General features: G+C 39.6%; 1 protein-coding gene and 1 long non-coding RNA gene across 3 annotated transcripts in view; one reads left to right on the top strand and one right to left on the bottom strand.

Moving 5' to 3' along the window:
• LOC103094911 (uncharacterized) overlaps positions 1 to 4681 on the top strand; it is a 97081-nt gene extending 92400 nt beyond the window's left edge. Inside the window, exon 5 of the long non-coding RNA XR_001623860.2 lies at positions 1549 to 4681. This is a non-coding gene — a long non-coding RNA (uncharacterized LOC103094911). The remainder of the gene's footprint in view (positions 1 to 1548) is intronic.
• PPARG (peroxisome proliferator activated receptor gamma) overlaps positions 1 to 16212 on the bottom strand; it is a 190716-nt gene that overhangs the window by 11683 nt on the left and 162821 nt on the right. For both annotated transcript variants that reach the window (XM_007500246.3, XM_001376110.5), the window contains exon 7: positions 10452 to 10902. In XM_007500246.3, coding sequence (XP_007500308.1) covers positions 10452 to 10902 — 451 coding nt within the window. The remainder of the gene's footprint in view (positions 1 to 10451; positions 10903 to 16212) is intronic.

Genomic DNA, 16212 nt, shown 5'->3' with positions numbered 1-16212 from the left:
CTGCCATGCTTGTCAGGACCATGGCTAGGCCCTAGCTGAAGCAAAGGAAGAAATGTTTTTAAGAGCAAACACCAGGGATGCTTCTAGTTACGCTGGTCTAGTGAGTCATTTCCCACTCAACTCACCCACCAGGTAGAGTATTCCAATCAGTTGTGGGCAGGGTGGTTACGGTGAAATGCTACCCTTACTGAACAATGGTGTAGTTTGGTCCTAGCTCTGTCACTGGATGGCTGGGGAGCCTCACGATCCTCTAGATCTTGGTGTCCGTCATTTGCTCAAAAAGTCACTTGGCCTCTTGGTTCATCAACTTCATCAGCTTCCATGACCTACATTGTCTCTGTACTGATCTCAACCACCCACGGGGGTGGTCGGATATTAAGCCTCATCACAGCCCAGACTATTCTACCTTCCTGATCTTGAATTCTCCTTCATCATCACCAAAATCTCTTTCCATCTCTCTCTCTGTTTCATGATACTTAAACCCATTTGTCATTCTTCCTGAGATCTTCAGTCCCCTCCTCATTCTCTTAGTCCTTTACCCAAACCCTTGGAATACTTTCCTGGCTTCTTAGCCTTGTTACAGAATTCACCCCGTAATGTGCCCCTCTCCCCTACAGCTAACTCTGCAATGTGCCTCATTTCCCAACAAGTTAACTGTGTAGTGCACCCCACTCCCAACTCTTTCTCTCTCATTCTTTACTTTGTCCCATTCTGCAGACTGCGGCCTTAGGTTGTTCTCCACATCACCTGCCTTTTCTTCTTCTAAGAAATTGTGGGAGAAGTTGCAAAACTAGATCACCAACTGGGTCCTCTGGACATGGATATTGGAGGGAACCAGAGAGATTTTTGTCAGTTTGGGTGTCTGAAAACCAAGTCCAACAACAAAATGTCTCTCTTTTGCTTCACACAATGGCCTGCGTCTCATTTGGAGGGAGCCTCTCATCATTACTAGCATTTAACTGATAATGTGTGAAATGGAGAAGTTTTGAATTCACTTGCCTAAACTTGTGTTGGTATTGCAGGATAAACATGATCCTATCCAAATCTGGCTAATGTCAGGAAAAGCAGAAAAGGAGACATCAGGAAGGGTTGTACCTGTAAGAGCTGATTTTATAACATCTGTTTTCTCATCACCCCTTTACTACGAGGCTACAGAATAATAGAGCGAGTCCAGTAGTTGTAATTCAGAAAATGAAATAGATTTCCTTTATTTTTAAAAAATAAACTCTTACCTTCTGTTCTATTGACAACCTTAAGACAGAGCAAGGACCATGTAATCAAGGTGAAGTGACTTGCCTGGGATTACACTGCTAGGAACTCTCTCAGGCCAGATGTGAACCCAGGGCCCCCCAACTCTAGGCAAAGTGGCTTGCTGCTCTCTCCTCTATGCCACCTAGCTATCCTGATAGAATTCCTTTTAAGGGTATTACCCTTAACTAACCCTGTCACAAAACATGTTCTCAGGGCAAAGGATGGGAACTGTCCTATTTGTCTTAGTTTATATTTCATAATTAAAAAAAACCTTTTTCTTTTTCTTTATCCTCCCAGAAGCCTGAAAACTTGAGAAGAAAAAGAACAGCTCCATAGTTAAGGCAATTTTGGCTCATAAGGAGTTGTCAAGCAAAGTTTCCATAACCAGGGATGAAGATACTACATCTCATTCATTTGACAACCATTTATTAAGCAGCGATCTATTTACTGGACCCTGTTCTGGACACTGGGATAGACATGAGGACAAAGAAGAAATATTCACTGCTCTCAAGAAGCTTATGTTCATTGCCCCTTAGGGGGACGGGGTATATATATATGTATACGTATATGTAAATAAAAATATACATAAAGTAAAGACACAGTCTGTATGAACACTAGGAACTAAAGGGCTCAGACCTTATCAGGGAGATGTTAAGTAAGCTTAGCTTTGAAGGAAGTTGATATTTCAGGAAATACAGTGAGGCGAGAGTATTTCAGCCGTGGAGGGTAGGCAAAGGCAAAGGCAGAGGCGAGAGTGGAAATGCTATATATTGTACTGGAAGCTGTAAGTCTGGCTTTCAATGTAGAATTCGTGACAGGCAGTAAGGTAGAAGAAGCCTGGAAAAGAAGGCTGGAGCCAGACTGTGAGGGCTTTTTAAAATGCCAAACATAGAAATTTGTATTTTGTTCTATACACACTAGGGAGCTATTTGAGTTTCTTGATCCAGAGCAGTGACATAGTGTCAGAGACATTTCACACTCACTTTTTTGGGGACCAAATCATTAGCAAAACTGAAGAAGAACACATGGATCAGGAACAGTTTTGTTTTGTTATTTGTTGTTTTTCTTAATAGGTGTTGAATTTGAAACGTGACAATATTAATAATAATAAATTGAATAATAATATAATAATTATATCATTTAATGCCTTATTATAAATTATAACTGTATAATTAATAATATGAAGCAAAGCTTGATATCTCACTTACCAATTCCCCCACTGCAAATGGCTTCTTTACCATTAGCCATCAGATAGCTAGCTATCTGATCTCAGGCAGTAATCAGAGAGCTCCTCCTCCCTCAGCTTTTCAGCTCAAATAGTCTCTTAAGAAAGGATGAGAGGATTGAGAGAGATAACTAAGTATTTCCCTTGAAGTTTTTCTAAGACAGGATGGAAAACAGGTATGTCTGATTGCTGGAGTGAGAATATCCCTGGTGACGTGATATATGTTCACGTCTTGGTGGAATTCACTGGGGCTCCAACACATGGTGGAACTTTTATTCCAAGAAAGAAAGAAACATGAGCACATTTCACCTGTGGGCAGGCACGAGGGCTTGTATTGCCCAATTGTCATGGGGTGGTGACGCCATCCATACACAAACAAATGTGTGGATAGGGGAACATTCATTCCACTTGGCCCCAGTACATTGTGCAAATGTTCACAACTGCCCTACCCAGAAGGTTTAATGTTAGTGATAAAAAAAAAAAAAAGTGTTGCCAGGATTGATGGGGAATAAACGAGCTGGCTCTTGGGACTTTGCCTAAAGCAGCTCAAGCCTGAGTGGGTAGCTGGGAAGGTCGTGTTACTTCCCATTTGTTAGCACTGCAGTTAATTTTTCAGTTTCTCCCTGTTGTTAAAACGATGATGGGCATTTTGCCTCATGAAATAAATTGCAAAAATAAGAAAAAATGGTGATTTTTTTCACACCCCTATGACTTGGGAGTTTGGGAAGGAGCTTTGCTGGACTCCAAACTTCTGAATTCACAGAAAGGACCTTTTTTTTTTTTTTGGTGTGGGCTCCTTCCAACTGGCAGCCTCACCTGCTTTCCTTCGCCACACAGCACAAGCTCAAGCACTCAAGGGAGCCGTGTGTCCAATATCATGGCTAAGGGCTTGTCAGCTTTGCTGAGGTGGAAATAGAAAACACAGCCGCTTGGCTTCCATCTTTTGGGCACATTCTAAGGAGACTTGTTGGCTTGGCTGGGGCAAGGATATGATGCCAGCCATGAGGGTGCTTGTGCTGGAGGTAATTTCAGAGTGCTGTGGGTCATGGTTATCATCAACAATGCTCTGTCACTGGCTATGAACATCTTTGTAGGTGAGACCATAGGAACATATTAAAAGTAGAAGAGATCATAGAGGGTTCTAGTCCAGCTTTCTCTTTTATACATGAAGGAAATTTAAGATTAAAATTAATATCCAATAACTCCAAGTGTTTTATAAGATTTATTAATAATCACTTGAAGTAAAGGAATAAAAAGGTAATTATCTAACAAAATAAAGTCACATGCCCAAGTTCTCCTTGTCTGTTTAAAAGAACTGCTCCATCAAAGTCACATCAGGAAGAGAAGAGAGAGAGGGTGGAGTTACAGAAAGTTTTAACTATAAAACATAAGGATAGAACTTGAGGATGAAATTGGAATTCTGGGAAATGGAGTCCTGGGGTACAAAATTCTAATTACATGAAACTGAGGCCCAAAGAATAAGGGGCAGAGTCAGAATTCAGACTCAGGTCATCTGACTGCAGTGTCAATGCTCTTTTCCCTATTCCATATTCCCAAAATGATGGTGGTAGGTTTGCCAAGGAGAAAAACTCAATGATCTGGCATTTGCGCTTCCATACACCATATCTAGAACAATGCTTAATCTTCTTTCCATTCATTTGTTTATTTATTCCTTTAGTCAATAACAAGCATTTATTGAGTGACTACTCTATGCCCGGCACTGTCCTAGGTGCTAGTTGCCACAACAAGAAGATGGTCCAATCATGCTCTAGGAGCTTCCATTAGAAGGAGGAGGGTGCACATTGAAAAGAGTACTAGAGAGGGGTCTGGAGCAGTGGGTTCTATACCAGACTCCATCAGTCTGGAACTTTGAACAAATGATTGGAATTCTTTGTAATTATTTTCTCATCCACCTAATGACATGATGACTCTTGCACTGTCTCCTGCAAGGAATAATGATGAGGACCAAATAAGATCAACTCATATTTTGTCATGGTGCATGTGCTATTTAGAGAAATAGATAGTACAGTGGCTAGAAAGCTCGATTTGGATTTGTAAAGACTTGAGTTTGAATCCTGCTTTAGGGACCCTGATTTAGCTATGTGATTCTGGGAAGTCTAGGTTTCTGTGTTTGTTAAATGGGGAGAATGACAGCATAGACCTGTCAGGATTGTTATGAGGATATGAGATAACTATAAAATATTCCATAAATGTTAGCTATTATCATCATCCTCATCCTCATAATATAACAAATATGAAGTTACTTTCTAAAAGTACAAATCACTATATTAAAAAAGCTATCATTACTATTTAAACCCCATAGCATCTGTTTTAGAATCAATACTATATATTGGTTCCATGGCAGAAGGGCAGTAGGGACTAGTCAATGAGGAGTTAAGTGACTTGCCCATGGTCACACAGCTAGGAAGTGCCTGAGATCTGATTTGAACCCAGGACCTCTTATCTCTAGACCTAGCTCTCAATCCATTAAGTCATTTGGCTACCCCCATTTCTATTTATTATTAACACCTGCTTCAGTTGGCATTTCTGGAGATACTACAGACACCGGTATTGTGTATTTAAGAGCCAAATGGAATGTTGTGGAAAGAACAATTTGGATTTACAGTTATTACTGCCATTCTATTAGGAGCTTCTCCTAGTTGAGTTCCCTCTGTGTGAGTCTAATTTTGACTACAAGGAACTATGAGATAAACTATGGAGAACCCAGAGAAGAGAAAGGAGAAGGATAAACTTCTTTCTCATTAGAACTGCATTAATTGTTATTTTATGATGAAGTAATAGGAGGAAATTTTTGTTAAGAGAAGTTTGGTGAGAGAATATTAAGTGATGATGACTTGGGAGAATCTAGAGAAGACTGAAAGAAGGAGGTTAGAAAGACTTATTTCCTGAGAGAACTCAACTTTTATATTGTAAAGAGGCTTTATTTGCTATCTTGAAGGAACTAAACAGTGGGGGAACTAAACAGTTCTCTGAAATGAAGTCATTTGCCATTACAGTGAGGGTTTGAGGTAACTGTGGTTGTGCTGATAAGTAATTATCAATGTCTTTGTTTTCATATTGCCATCATTGTTATATAAATATAAGCTGCTGTTAATAAACTATGCTCAGTAATTTATAGGCAGTAATATTTTTTAAATCTTAGATGATTAAAGGATTTAATATGTGAATATATTCACATATATACAGCTATGAGTATTATTGGGAAAGGAGGTTTTGTCAGTTTATTAAATAAACAACAAGATGTTTACATGCCATCTCCCCCATTAGAATGGATGCTCTTTAAGAACAAACAATCCCCTCCCCCATCTTTCTTTGTATCCTTGACTCTTAATACAGTACCTGGAAAATAGTAAGTATTTAATAAGTACCTGTTGCCCCAGAGACATGGTAATTTTTCATTAATTACTGAGAAATTATTGAGGAAACAAACATCCCTGGATTACCTCAGAGCTAGGGATGGTGGGTTCAAATATGAGAAGAAATCAAGGTAGAGGCTTAGACATGGTCTACAAGTGATTCTGGTTGACTCAGTCCATTAAATTGTTCCTCCTACTTTATTAAATAGCTTCTACTTGAATGATTAAAAAAAAATTAGCCCAATTCTTACACCAAAAAGAAAGTAGGGTAAGTAAACTAGGAACAAATCTTGGGAGGAACTGAGTCATTTTTTCAGCAAACCTGGTTTTAGAAGAACTGACTGTTAGATGCTCTAAGGGAAGCCAACCTAAGTCCTAATCTGAGGGGGTCATCAGTTCTTAGGGCACAGAATGTTGAATAACAATGATCTGGGTGTTATAGCACTATTTCCCCATCCCTTCTCCTTCCCCCCAGCTCCTGTCACTTCTCTCACTCTGCTAAATACCAAGTTAGGTCAAATCAGATATCTGACATCCAAAAATCCCCAACCAGCCATTTGTTTCCCCAAGGGGCCTCTCCATTTCTGTGCTTCACCTAGACGAGGAACACATGTACCTTAACCAGAATGAGGTCAGCTGGATCCCTGCCAAAAGTTTTTCTTTCTAAAATCATTGAGGCAGGGGAACCCAAAGAGGATAAGGTTGTCAGTTGCTAAGACTGAGTTGAGAGATCTGATTGGAAGTAAGGCATGGATTCCCTCCCACAATTCCATACCCCATTCTGTAAACTAAAAGAGGGAATAATGAACTTGATTCCTACTTGAACCAACTGTAATTTGGGCTGTTAAACTCAACCAGCTAGAATCTGTTCTGTCCAACTGGAGGAAAATAGAAACAATCCATCAAGAATACAAATATTTGATTGTGCCATATGAAAGCCTTGCATACTTGGAAACATCCATATAACAGATAGCATCCTTCAGTATTCATCTGGACAGTTGCAACCAAATAGAAAAGAAATGTTGTGTGCTTATCTAGCCCTTGTCCATAAATGGCTTCTCCTGCCTCCATATTTGTTTTACTTTTTTGGAAGGACTTGTAATTTCATTGATCTAAGGATCTCCCAGTGAGAAGAAAACTCCTTTGCCCAGTGCAGACTGGTCCCTCTTCTGCAGCTTAGTCTTAGAACAGGGGTTCTTAACTTAAGGTTTATGAATTGTTCTTTTTATTATTTTGATGACTGGATTTCACTCCAATTAGTTTTCTATATAATCGAATTTATTTTATTTTATGTGTTTAAGAACACACTAATCTTAGTGTTCTTAAATAGTAGCGAGAAGAGGTTAATAGGCTTTACCAGACTGCCCAGAGTCCATGATAAGAACTCTTGGATCAGAGAGTTGTCTTGGGGATCTGAGAGGTTAAGTAACTTGCCCATAGGGCCATATAGCCAGTAGTGATGCCCCAGGTAGCAGATCTGCCCGATTCTAAAGCCAGTTCTCCAGTCACTTTCCTAAGCTGCAATTCCTTCACCAAATTTATTAAGATAATTCATTCAGTCACCTATTTCGGATGGTGGAAGTTAAATAAAAAATCAAGAAGGCTATTTTTGTGTAATTTTGCAATTGTCTAGGTTCATCTACTATGCCACACTGCCTCAGGGTTAGCTCTTGCACCCAGCTAAAAATAATGGCCAGAATGTATACAGAGGCAACTAGGTGGTTCAATGGGGAGAATGCTGGAAGTCAGGAAGATATGAATTCAAATCCATCTTCAGATCCTGACTCTGGGCAAGTTCACTGAACTGCTGTCAGTCTCAGTTTCTTCATCTATAAAATGGGAATATTCATAGCACCTACCTACCAGTGTTTTTGAGAGAATCAAATGAAAAATTTGTAAAATGTTTTGCAGACCTTAAAGTGCTGTATAAATACCACCTATGAGTTGGTCACAATCTCTCTGAGATTCAGGTACCTCAAATATAAAATGGTAATAATAAATAGTAGTATTATCTAACTCACAAGATGGGTTTGATTGGTGAGAAAAGTAATTTTGTAACCCTTAACAGTGCTCCAGGGGCAGCTGGGTGGCTCAGTAGATAGAGAGCCAGGTCCTGTGTTCAGATCTGACCTTGGATACTTCCTTGCTGTGCGACCCTGGGCAAACCATTTGATCCCAGTTGCCTAGCCCTTTCCAATCTTCTGCCTTAGAACCAACACTTAGTATCAATCCTAAGACAGAAAGTAAGGTTTATTTAAAAAACAAAAAAAAAGCGCTCAATAAATGTGGTTTATTACTGTGTTAGACAAATCACAAGGTTTTCTTTTATGTGAAAAGTCACATTTTAGAACCTAGATAGTTGCCACCTTTAGAATAACTCTCACAGATCTGAAAAACTAACGCTTAGTGAATCCATTCTACTACAACAGTATTCATTGATATTCATCTAAGACCATTTTGGGGGCTAATTCTAGACTAATTAATGAATTTCAAAAAAGGTTATAAATCACTTTTTAAAACAATCTTGCTGATGGGAAGTACAGCAGGGTACATTCATAATCTTTTTATTGATGACTCTACTTCTGGAACCACAAATGTGGGATTACTCATTCTCGTCATGTGTCCAATCTTATAAAATAACATTGCCCAAGTTCACAAAGCTCTGAATCAAAACAATGGAGGCCCTGGTCATCTTTCTACCCCTCCCCCATTGAATTAGGACCAGAAAGCTTCGATTGGCCCATATCCCAGCTGCTCACTTTCTCTAAATATTAGATAACGTGCCTCCTAAAATTGATTGGTTTTGTCAAAAGTCTATACTTTCTTACATGAACCACAATAAATTGGACTCATATTCCTCTTTACTGAATTAATTAAAATTCTCAGGGGTTAAAGATTGCTTTAATAATTTGAACAAAGACTGTTGAAGGGAATTGAGCTTATTTGAAAGAGCTTTGGGGAGACTAATAAATCATGCTAATATCCTCTAGTATATATTTTTGGTAAATGAAACCCAATGCAAGAAAGTTACTTTTAAATTAATTTCAACCTTATGGAGTAACTTTAATGAGATTTGTGCCTCCAAAAGCAAGCAATTGGACTCCAATTAAACCACTATGAGATGTGAAGAGGCTGTAGGATTTCTGTTCTGTTCTGATGCATTACATCCTGGATTCCAGAGGAATTCTGCTTTTATTTATTTTTTAAAAAAACCCTTATCTTCTGTTTTGGAATCAATACTGTGTATTGGTTCCAAGGCAGAAGAGAAGTAAGGGCTAGGCAATGGGGGCTAAGTGACTTGCTCAGGGTCACACAGATGGGAAGCATCTGAGGCCAGATTTGAACCCAGGACCTCCCATCTCTAGGCCTGGCTCTCAATCCACTGAGCTACCCAGCTGCCCCCAGGAATTCTGCTTTTAGATGGACAGAAAGAATGGTGCTTGACAATGACCTCCAGTGCATGGCCTCTTTCCAAAGAACCTGGAAGGCTTCACACACATTGTCCATGCTGTGGAACTAGCCCAAGGTGCAGGTAACACCTGGGAAAAGTCATTCAAACCTCAACACATGGAAAGAGAAGTCATTAGCGCAAGCAATTAGTCCTGTCTCTCATTTCTATCATTTAATTCATATGGCTCCCAGAGTTTTGATGTCCTTAAGCAGAGGGAAGCTGGTAGTTAGCCTATAGAAATCCCCTAAGACCTTCAATTTACTAAGCAGTACATTCATCCTTAAAAAAATTTTCTTGAAAGAAAGATGGGAGGTAACTGCATATTTATTACATGGGATTTGTGTTTCTTTTTCGACAAGAGGGAATTGGGAAGAAGAAAAGGTACCTTTTCATGACTTGAAAAAAATTAAATAAGAAAAAAATAAGAAAAAGAAAAATGGGAATTACCATCAACCTTCCCCTTCTCCCATCCCAACCAGAAGGCTTCTAATTGGTTCAAAATATCTGTTGAGTATAGACAACCCAGAAGATTGGCCCTTTCATTTGGAATCACAGCTCTAGCAGGATGAAGGGCACAATTTTGATCACTAAACAAACGAGCTTGTTTTTCAATGTGCTAACCCAGCCAGCTGTCTCTCTTAAAAGTGTACTTAAAAAAAGTTTTGGGTGGGGCAAGTGGGTACTAACCAAGTTAGGGTGTGGATATGGGGTATAATTCATCCAGGGGACTGGGAAAACAACTAAAGGCTTGCCCTGCTTGATGATGGGGTCACCAGCTCCACCCCTTTAGGAAGTATAGCATTATTATTAAAATGAAATAAAACTGGAGGAGGAAAAGCTTTGTAGGAGGTGAAGGAACTGTTAGCATTTGGATTTTAGCGGTAAAGATGTATTTGGAAAAAAGAACAATAAAAAAATCCTGTGTCACCCTCACATGTTCATGGAAACCCAATCTATAACCATGAGTTGGTGCTCTGCTTGTAATTCTACCACTTGGCAAATCATTGGTATTTTACATCCATAGACTCCAGCAGGGATGGGGTGAGCAAGAAGGAAGTTCATTAAGATAGAAAAGGGAAGTTGATCATTTCTTTGCCCCTCTTCCCCTCAAGCCCACCTTCTATGGAAAGTCATAAGGGAAGCTTACCTCCACTGAGGATGATGACAGCTATAAATATTGCTAGGTCGCTATCATCTAATTCCAGTGCATTGAACTTGACAGCAAACTCAAACTTGGGCTCCATAAAGTCACCAAAGGGTTTTCGCAGGCTCTTCAGAAACTCCCTTGTCATGAATCCTTGGCCTTCGGATATGAGAACCCCATCTTTATTCATCAAGGAGGCCAGCATCGTGTAGATGATCTCATGGACACCATACTTCAAGAGGGTCACTTGATCATTCAAATCAAGGTTGATGAAACCTGGAATGCTCTTGGCATACTCTGTAATCTCCTGGACCGCCTCCACGGAGCGGAACTGACACCCCTGGAAAATACGAATGGCTACTTCTTTGCTTTGTTCCTGCAGAGGAGTGATGTGCTTAAACTTAATCTTGTCTTCTCCCATCATCAAGGAGTTCATGTCATAAATAACAAATGGCTGAAAACAGAAAGGAGAAGTGGATGGGGTTAAGCTAATTTTAATTAGAGTACTGTAGCATCTAAATTTAAAAAAAAGTTTTCTTCACATAAATTTGCTTTTCCTACAGAAATCCTCAAAGCCGGACACACTTGTTAATAAAAGACTCCTCTTATATTGATAATCACTTAAATAATTAACTGGAACCAACCGTGCTTAATCTTTTTCAGTCTTTTCCCCTTTATACTTAAACCCTTCAGTTGTGGCTGGCAGATTTTTTGAGACAATCTTTCATGTTTGCAGTATATATTATTTTGGGCTTTTAAAGGATGGGATTTGAATCTATTATTTCAGGGATGTAAATGCCTGGTGTGATAACCCTTTCAATCAACCAACATTCATTAAAGTGTTTTCTATGTGCACGTGCCAGGATCTGTCCTAGGTACTGGGGATATAAGTGTAAAAGTAAGTCAGTCCTTGCCATTAATGAACTTACACATCAATACCTTGTTGGTAACTTATAGTGGTGGAGTGTTCCTTGGAATACTGAATATTAAGTAACTTGCCCAGGTTCCCCTAGTTAGTAAATGTCCGTGGACATTGTCTCTAACACTAGACCTTGATCTATGGTACCACCTTGCTTCTTGATGTTGGCTTTAATGGTACAAAACCAACTGTTTACCTTAGCCATTCTGTTTATACAGAACAAACTTCTAACTTTCTTTCATTGAAAAAATGACCATCAATGGATCGACTTGGGCATGAAAAGCTCCCCTTGAACTAAAAAGATCACTTTGTAACTTGGGATTAAATCTGATATCTCAAAGACTTTAAAGTTTGCATATGAAATATACTAAATGATAATAAATCAGTCAGAAAGCAGATTAGAAAAATCAAGGCCAAGAAAATGTCTATTTTTTTCTTAAAACCTCTGGAAGCAATTGGTTTCAGAAAGAACAGATGTAAGGCCTTTGGATAAGAACTGCAAAAAGAAGTGGCCAAAAAAAAAAAAAGGTCTGAATTTATCTTAGAAATGTGAACCCTTAAGGGACAAATTATCAAGCAAAATACATGCATCATTTATGTGGGTCTGTTTCAGACTACTTGGGAAAAGCAAGTTGTATTTGAAAAGTAATTGGCTTTTCTTCACTCATTACAGCATCATGCAGATATGGTCAGGGATCTGGTAGAGTGCAAAGAAAGAACACTGGACTGGAAATCAGGTGACCTGAGTACCAGTCCAAGATCCACCAAAGGAATGAAATGGAAAGAGTCAGAAGCTTTGGGTTTGAATCATGGTTTGGGCACTTGTGTGACCTTGGGCAAAGTCACTTGGCATCTCTAGATTTTAGTTACTCATTTGTAAAATGAGGATTTTGGACTAGATGACTCTTAAGTTCTCTTTCAGATCTAAATCTATGATCTTGTGATCTCTAGAGGCCTCAGTTTCCTTATTTGTAAAATGAGGGGCTAAACTGCCTCTAAATCTTTCAGCTAAATTTGAATCTTTGACTGATGGTTAAGAGTATGAATGGTGAAGGGGAGATGATGTCAAGAGTAACATCCCTGGAAGAGCTGGAAGAATGTTCCCAGTTAAGGCTATGAGTACAGAGCAGGGAAAAGAAGGCCACCTCAGTGGAATTCCTTCCTTGCTGGGACCTCTGGTGAATTGTGATGTGAAGTTGGGGTCATGGTGGCAGCAACTGGTTTAGAGATAATACTAGAAAAGACTTCAGAATTTTCTGTTACATCCTGGTCCATTGAAAGGAGACCAGAATGACGTTTAAGAGTTTAGTTTACTCCCTAAGTAAAATGAAGGAAATTGAACTGGCCAATTTTTAAACTCTCATCCAACTCTTAATCCTCTGATCTTTTCCAGCATTATCAACAGAAGACTTAATCAGGTATTCGTTGTTTTTGCTCAGTAGTTTTCAGTTGTGTCTGACACTTTGTGGACCACATTTGGGGTTTTCTTGGCAAAGGTACTGGAAAGCTTTGCCATTTTCTTCTCCAGCTCATTTTACAAAAGAAGAAACAGAGGTAAAGAGGATTAAGTAACTTGCCCAGGGTTACACAGTTAGTAAATGTCTGAGGTGAGATTTGAACTTAGGAAAATGAGTCTTCCTGACTTTAGGTCCAGCCTAGAGTCTATCCATTCTATCTATGCCATCTAGCTGCCCTAGGGCAAGTCAATTATTCACTTGGAGAAACAGTACTGGCATTATGAGTCTTTAGAAGTCCCAATTTCTTGACCATCCAAATTAGTTCAACTCTATTTAACATGATCGCTTAAGGACATTCTCTAACAATTCAGTTTAGTGATGCTGTTAGGAACCCTAAGCAAAGAGCTTAACAGGACAAGGATGAGTCACTTGGTCCTGGAACAGCTCATGGTACCTCTCTCTACCTCAGCCTTTGGCAGGAAGCAGGAGCTCTGGAGGGCAGTAAGCTTGCCTTGGTTTCGATGAATATATATGAGAATCTTGTATAGGATGATGCGGAGGAGATTCACTCTAAAACATAGTTGAGAAAACAACTTGGCTGGATCATGCTAAAAGGAGACAACATTACTCTACTATAAAGGGTCTCTAACTAGAAGTATATGGTCAGAGAAGTCAGGAGACACTCAGAAAACCAAACATTTTTTTTCTTAGTTACATTCGCTTAGTTACATTTTACATGTTATTTTGATTTTTCTTTTATGGTATTTTAATAACAATAAATGGTATGCTCTGGGTTTGTTTCTATTTTTTAAAAAAGCAGGGCTTCCTCCTGGGTTTCTAAGATACAGGCTGCTCTGCCATGTCAAATCTGGAGTTTCCATTTTTCAGGCACTTTTGATGATTTCAGGAGAGAAGCTGGTGTTCAGATTTCTTCTTCAGAGATGATGTTACTATGGGAAGGGAGAGGAGAATGCCAGAGGATGGACTATCTCAGACTGCTATTTATTGTGACTTATTGCTCAAGATCCTGGGGGAATCACACTCTTAGAACTAGAAGGGATCTCAGAGCCCAACCTCTAACCCAACTCCCTCATCTTACAAAGGAAGAAGAAGCCAAAGCCTAGAGGATAGTGATCAACCTAATGCCACACACATCATTGTTAACAGAGTTGGGATTCAAGCACAGGTGTTCTGACTTCAAAAATCAATGCACTTTCCATTCACTCAATCAACAATTAATCAATAAGTATTTATTAAGGATTGATTATGTGCCCGATACTGGGCTAACTGCCTTTCCCACTACATCATGTATCACATGCCCTTGAATCTACATCGCTTTTGGAAATCATATAAAACTTTGTTTTTGTTTTAAAAAAATATTCATTCATGGGGGCAGCCAGTGTGGCTCAGGGGATAGAGAGCTGGACCTGGAGATGGTGGGATGTCTTGGGTTCAAATCTGACCCCAGACACATTTCCTAGCTATGTGACCCTGGGTAAGACACCTAACCTGGATTGCTTAGCTCTCACCACTCTTCTGCCTTGGTATTGATTCTTGGTGCCAATTCTTAAACAGAAGGTAAGGGTTTTTTAAAAAGTCATTCATATACTTAGCATGTTTTATTGTACATGACAGCTCAATATATTGGTATTTTACTTCCCTATTTCAGTGTTGGATCTTGGAGGGCAGGGACCATTTCCTATCTAAGTTTTGCATACCTCTTAGTCAATATTTGTTGTATCAGAGTATTCTTTTTTGGGAGGCAGCAGTCTGTGAGCACAGAACAGGGAAAAGGGATGTTGCTTCACTGGAATTCTTTCCCTGCTGGAACCTCTGGCAACCTAACAAGTGAAGTTGGGAGTTGAGTTGTAGAGATGATCCAAGAAGAGATTTCAAGATTTTCTGCTTGGTCTTGGTCAGGGAGACTTTTCATCATCCCATTTCTGATACATATTTGCTTGTTTGATCTCAGGCAAATCATGTAAAACCTTTATCACCCTCAGGCAACTCTCTCATTCTACAGGTGTCAGGGCAGTTGCTCCAGTAAAAAGAATTTCCTTACTAGGAGTTCCCTATGCCAGTGAAATCAAAGTTTCAAATTAAAACTATTTCAAAAGGCCATGTGGCATAGTGGAAGGAGAACTGGACTTGGGGTCATAAGACCTGGGTTCCATTTTTGTCTCTTCGACTTCCTAACTCTCTGTCTTAAGTCATGGTCCTTCTCTGAGCTTCTGCTTACTCATCTGTAAAATGGGTAGAATAATATTTGCCCTATCTCCTTCATTGGGCTGATAAGAAGAAAGCATTTTCTTATGTGTAAAATCTTAGAAGAATCTTAAAGCAATTATTATTATTTTATCCTTGCCTTCTCTTTGAATATGGTCTCACACACTTCCTAGTTGTGTGACCCCAGGCAAGTCACTTAAACCAACTTGTCATTCTTCTGTCTTAGAATTGAAGCTAGGACAGAAGAAGATGAGGGTTAAAAAAAAAAAAGAAGTACTTCTCAATGACCACTTGTGCAATGGGTGGCTGGTGATGCTTTGATAGAAGCCAAAGTATGGCCCCTGCTCACATGGAGTTTATGGTCTATCAGAATTTATGCTAGTCAAATATCAGCTCTCTTTAGTACCTCTAGAATGGGCTGCCACAGATCATCTAAGAACATCTAAGATGCTGCTGCACTGTATATAATATGGCCATAAAACCAACATCCTTTCCCATAAGGCAACAACATATATGAAACTTCTGGTTTCACCTTTTGAACATACTTCTGCCCAATGGCACAGCCCCTCAGTCCTGAGGATAAGCACAGAGTCCTTCGTCTGGAACCATGCCCTAATAGCTCACCCCTGTGACTCTGCTCTTCCCCTGCTCCTCCAACTAGGGCTCTTGGTTCCTGTTTTTGAGACTCGGTGATAGTTAAACTCTGGGCACAAAAACCCTGCTAATTCTTTCTCCCTATTTAACAACAATGTGTCTTTAACCCCTTGGCAATCAATGGTGGTCAGGATTTCCTGGCAATAAACACTCAAGGACAGAGAAAAGAATCTCACCTCCCCAACCCCCACCCCCCCATCCAAAGCCATTTCAGTCTTTTCCCCCTTCAGCAATTCAGATGCCAATTTTGCGGATGGTGCTGAGCTGGAAGAGGATTTGGGGTATTTACATGCAAATGAGTGCCACATGGAACCCACTTGACCATGGAAATCCTTGTTTCTTTTAGTCACAACACTTTATCTTGGCTGCTAGGCAGGCTAGGATATTTTCATTGTACTCTGGAAATCCATACACACCAAGGCCTTTTTGATCTCTGAGTGGAAATTCTGATTGTTAATTTGTCGATATGAGCATGATCAGCGTGCCCTAGGATATTTGCCTTCTAGGG

Source organism: Monodelphis domestica, chromosome 7 (assembly GCF_027887165.1).
Source record: "Monodelphis domestica isolate mMonDom1 chromosome 7, mMonDom1.pri, whole genome shotgun sequence".
Lineage (NCBI taxonomy): Eukaryota > Metazoa > Chordata > Mammalia > Didelphimorphia > Didelphidae > Monodelphis > Monodelphis domestica.
Note: the sequence above shows the minus strand (reverse complement) of the source record. Positions and strands in the feature narration are given on the sequence as shown.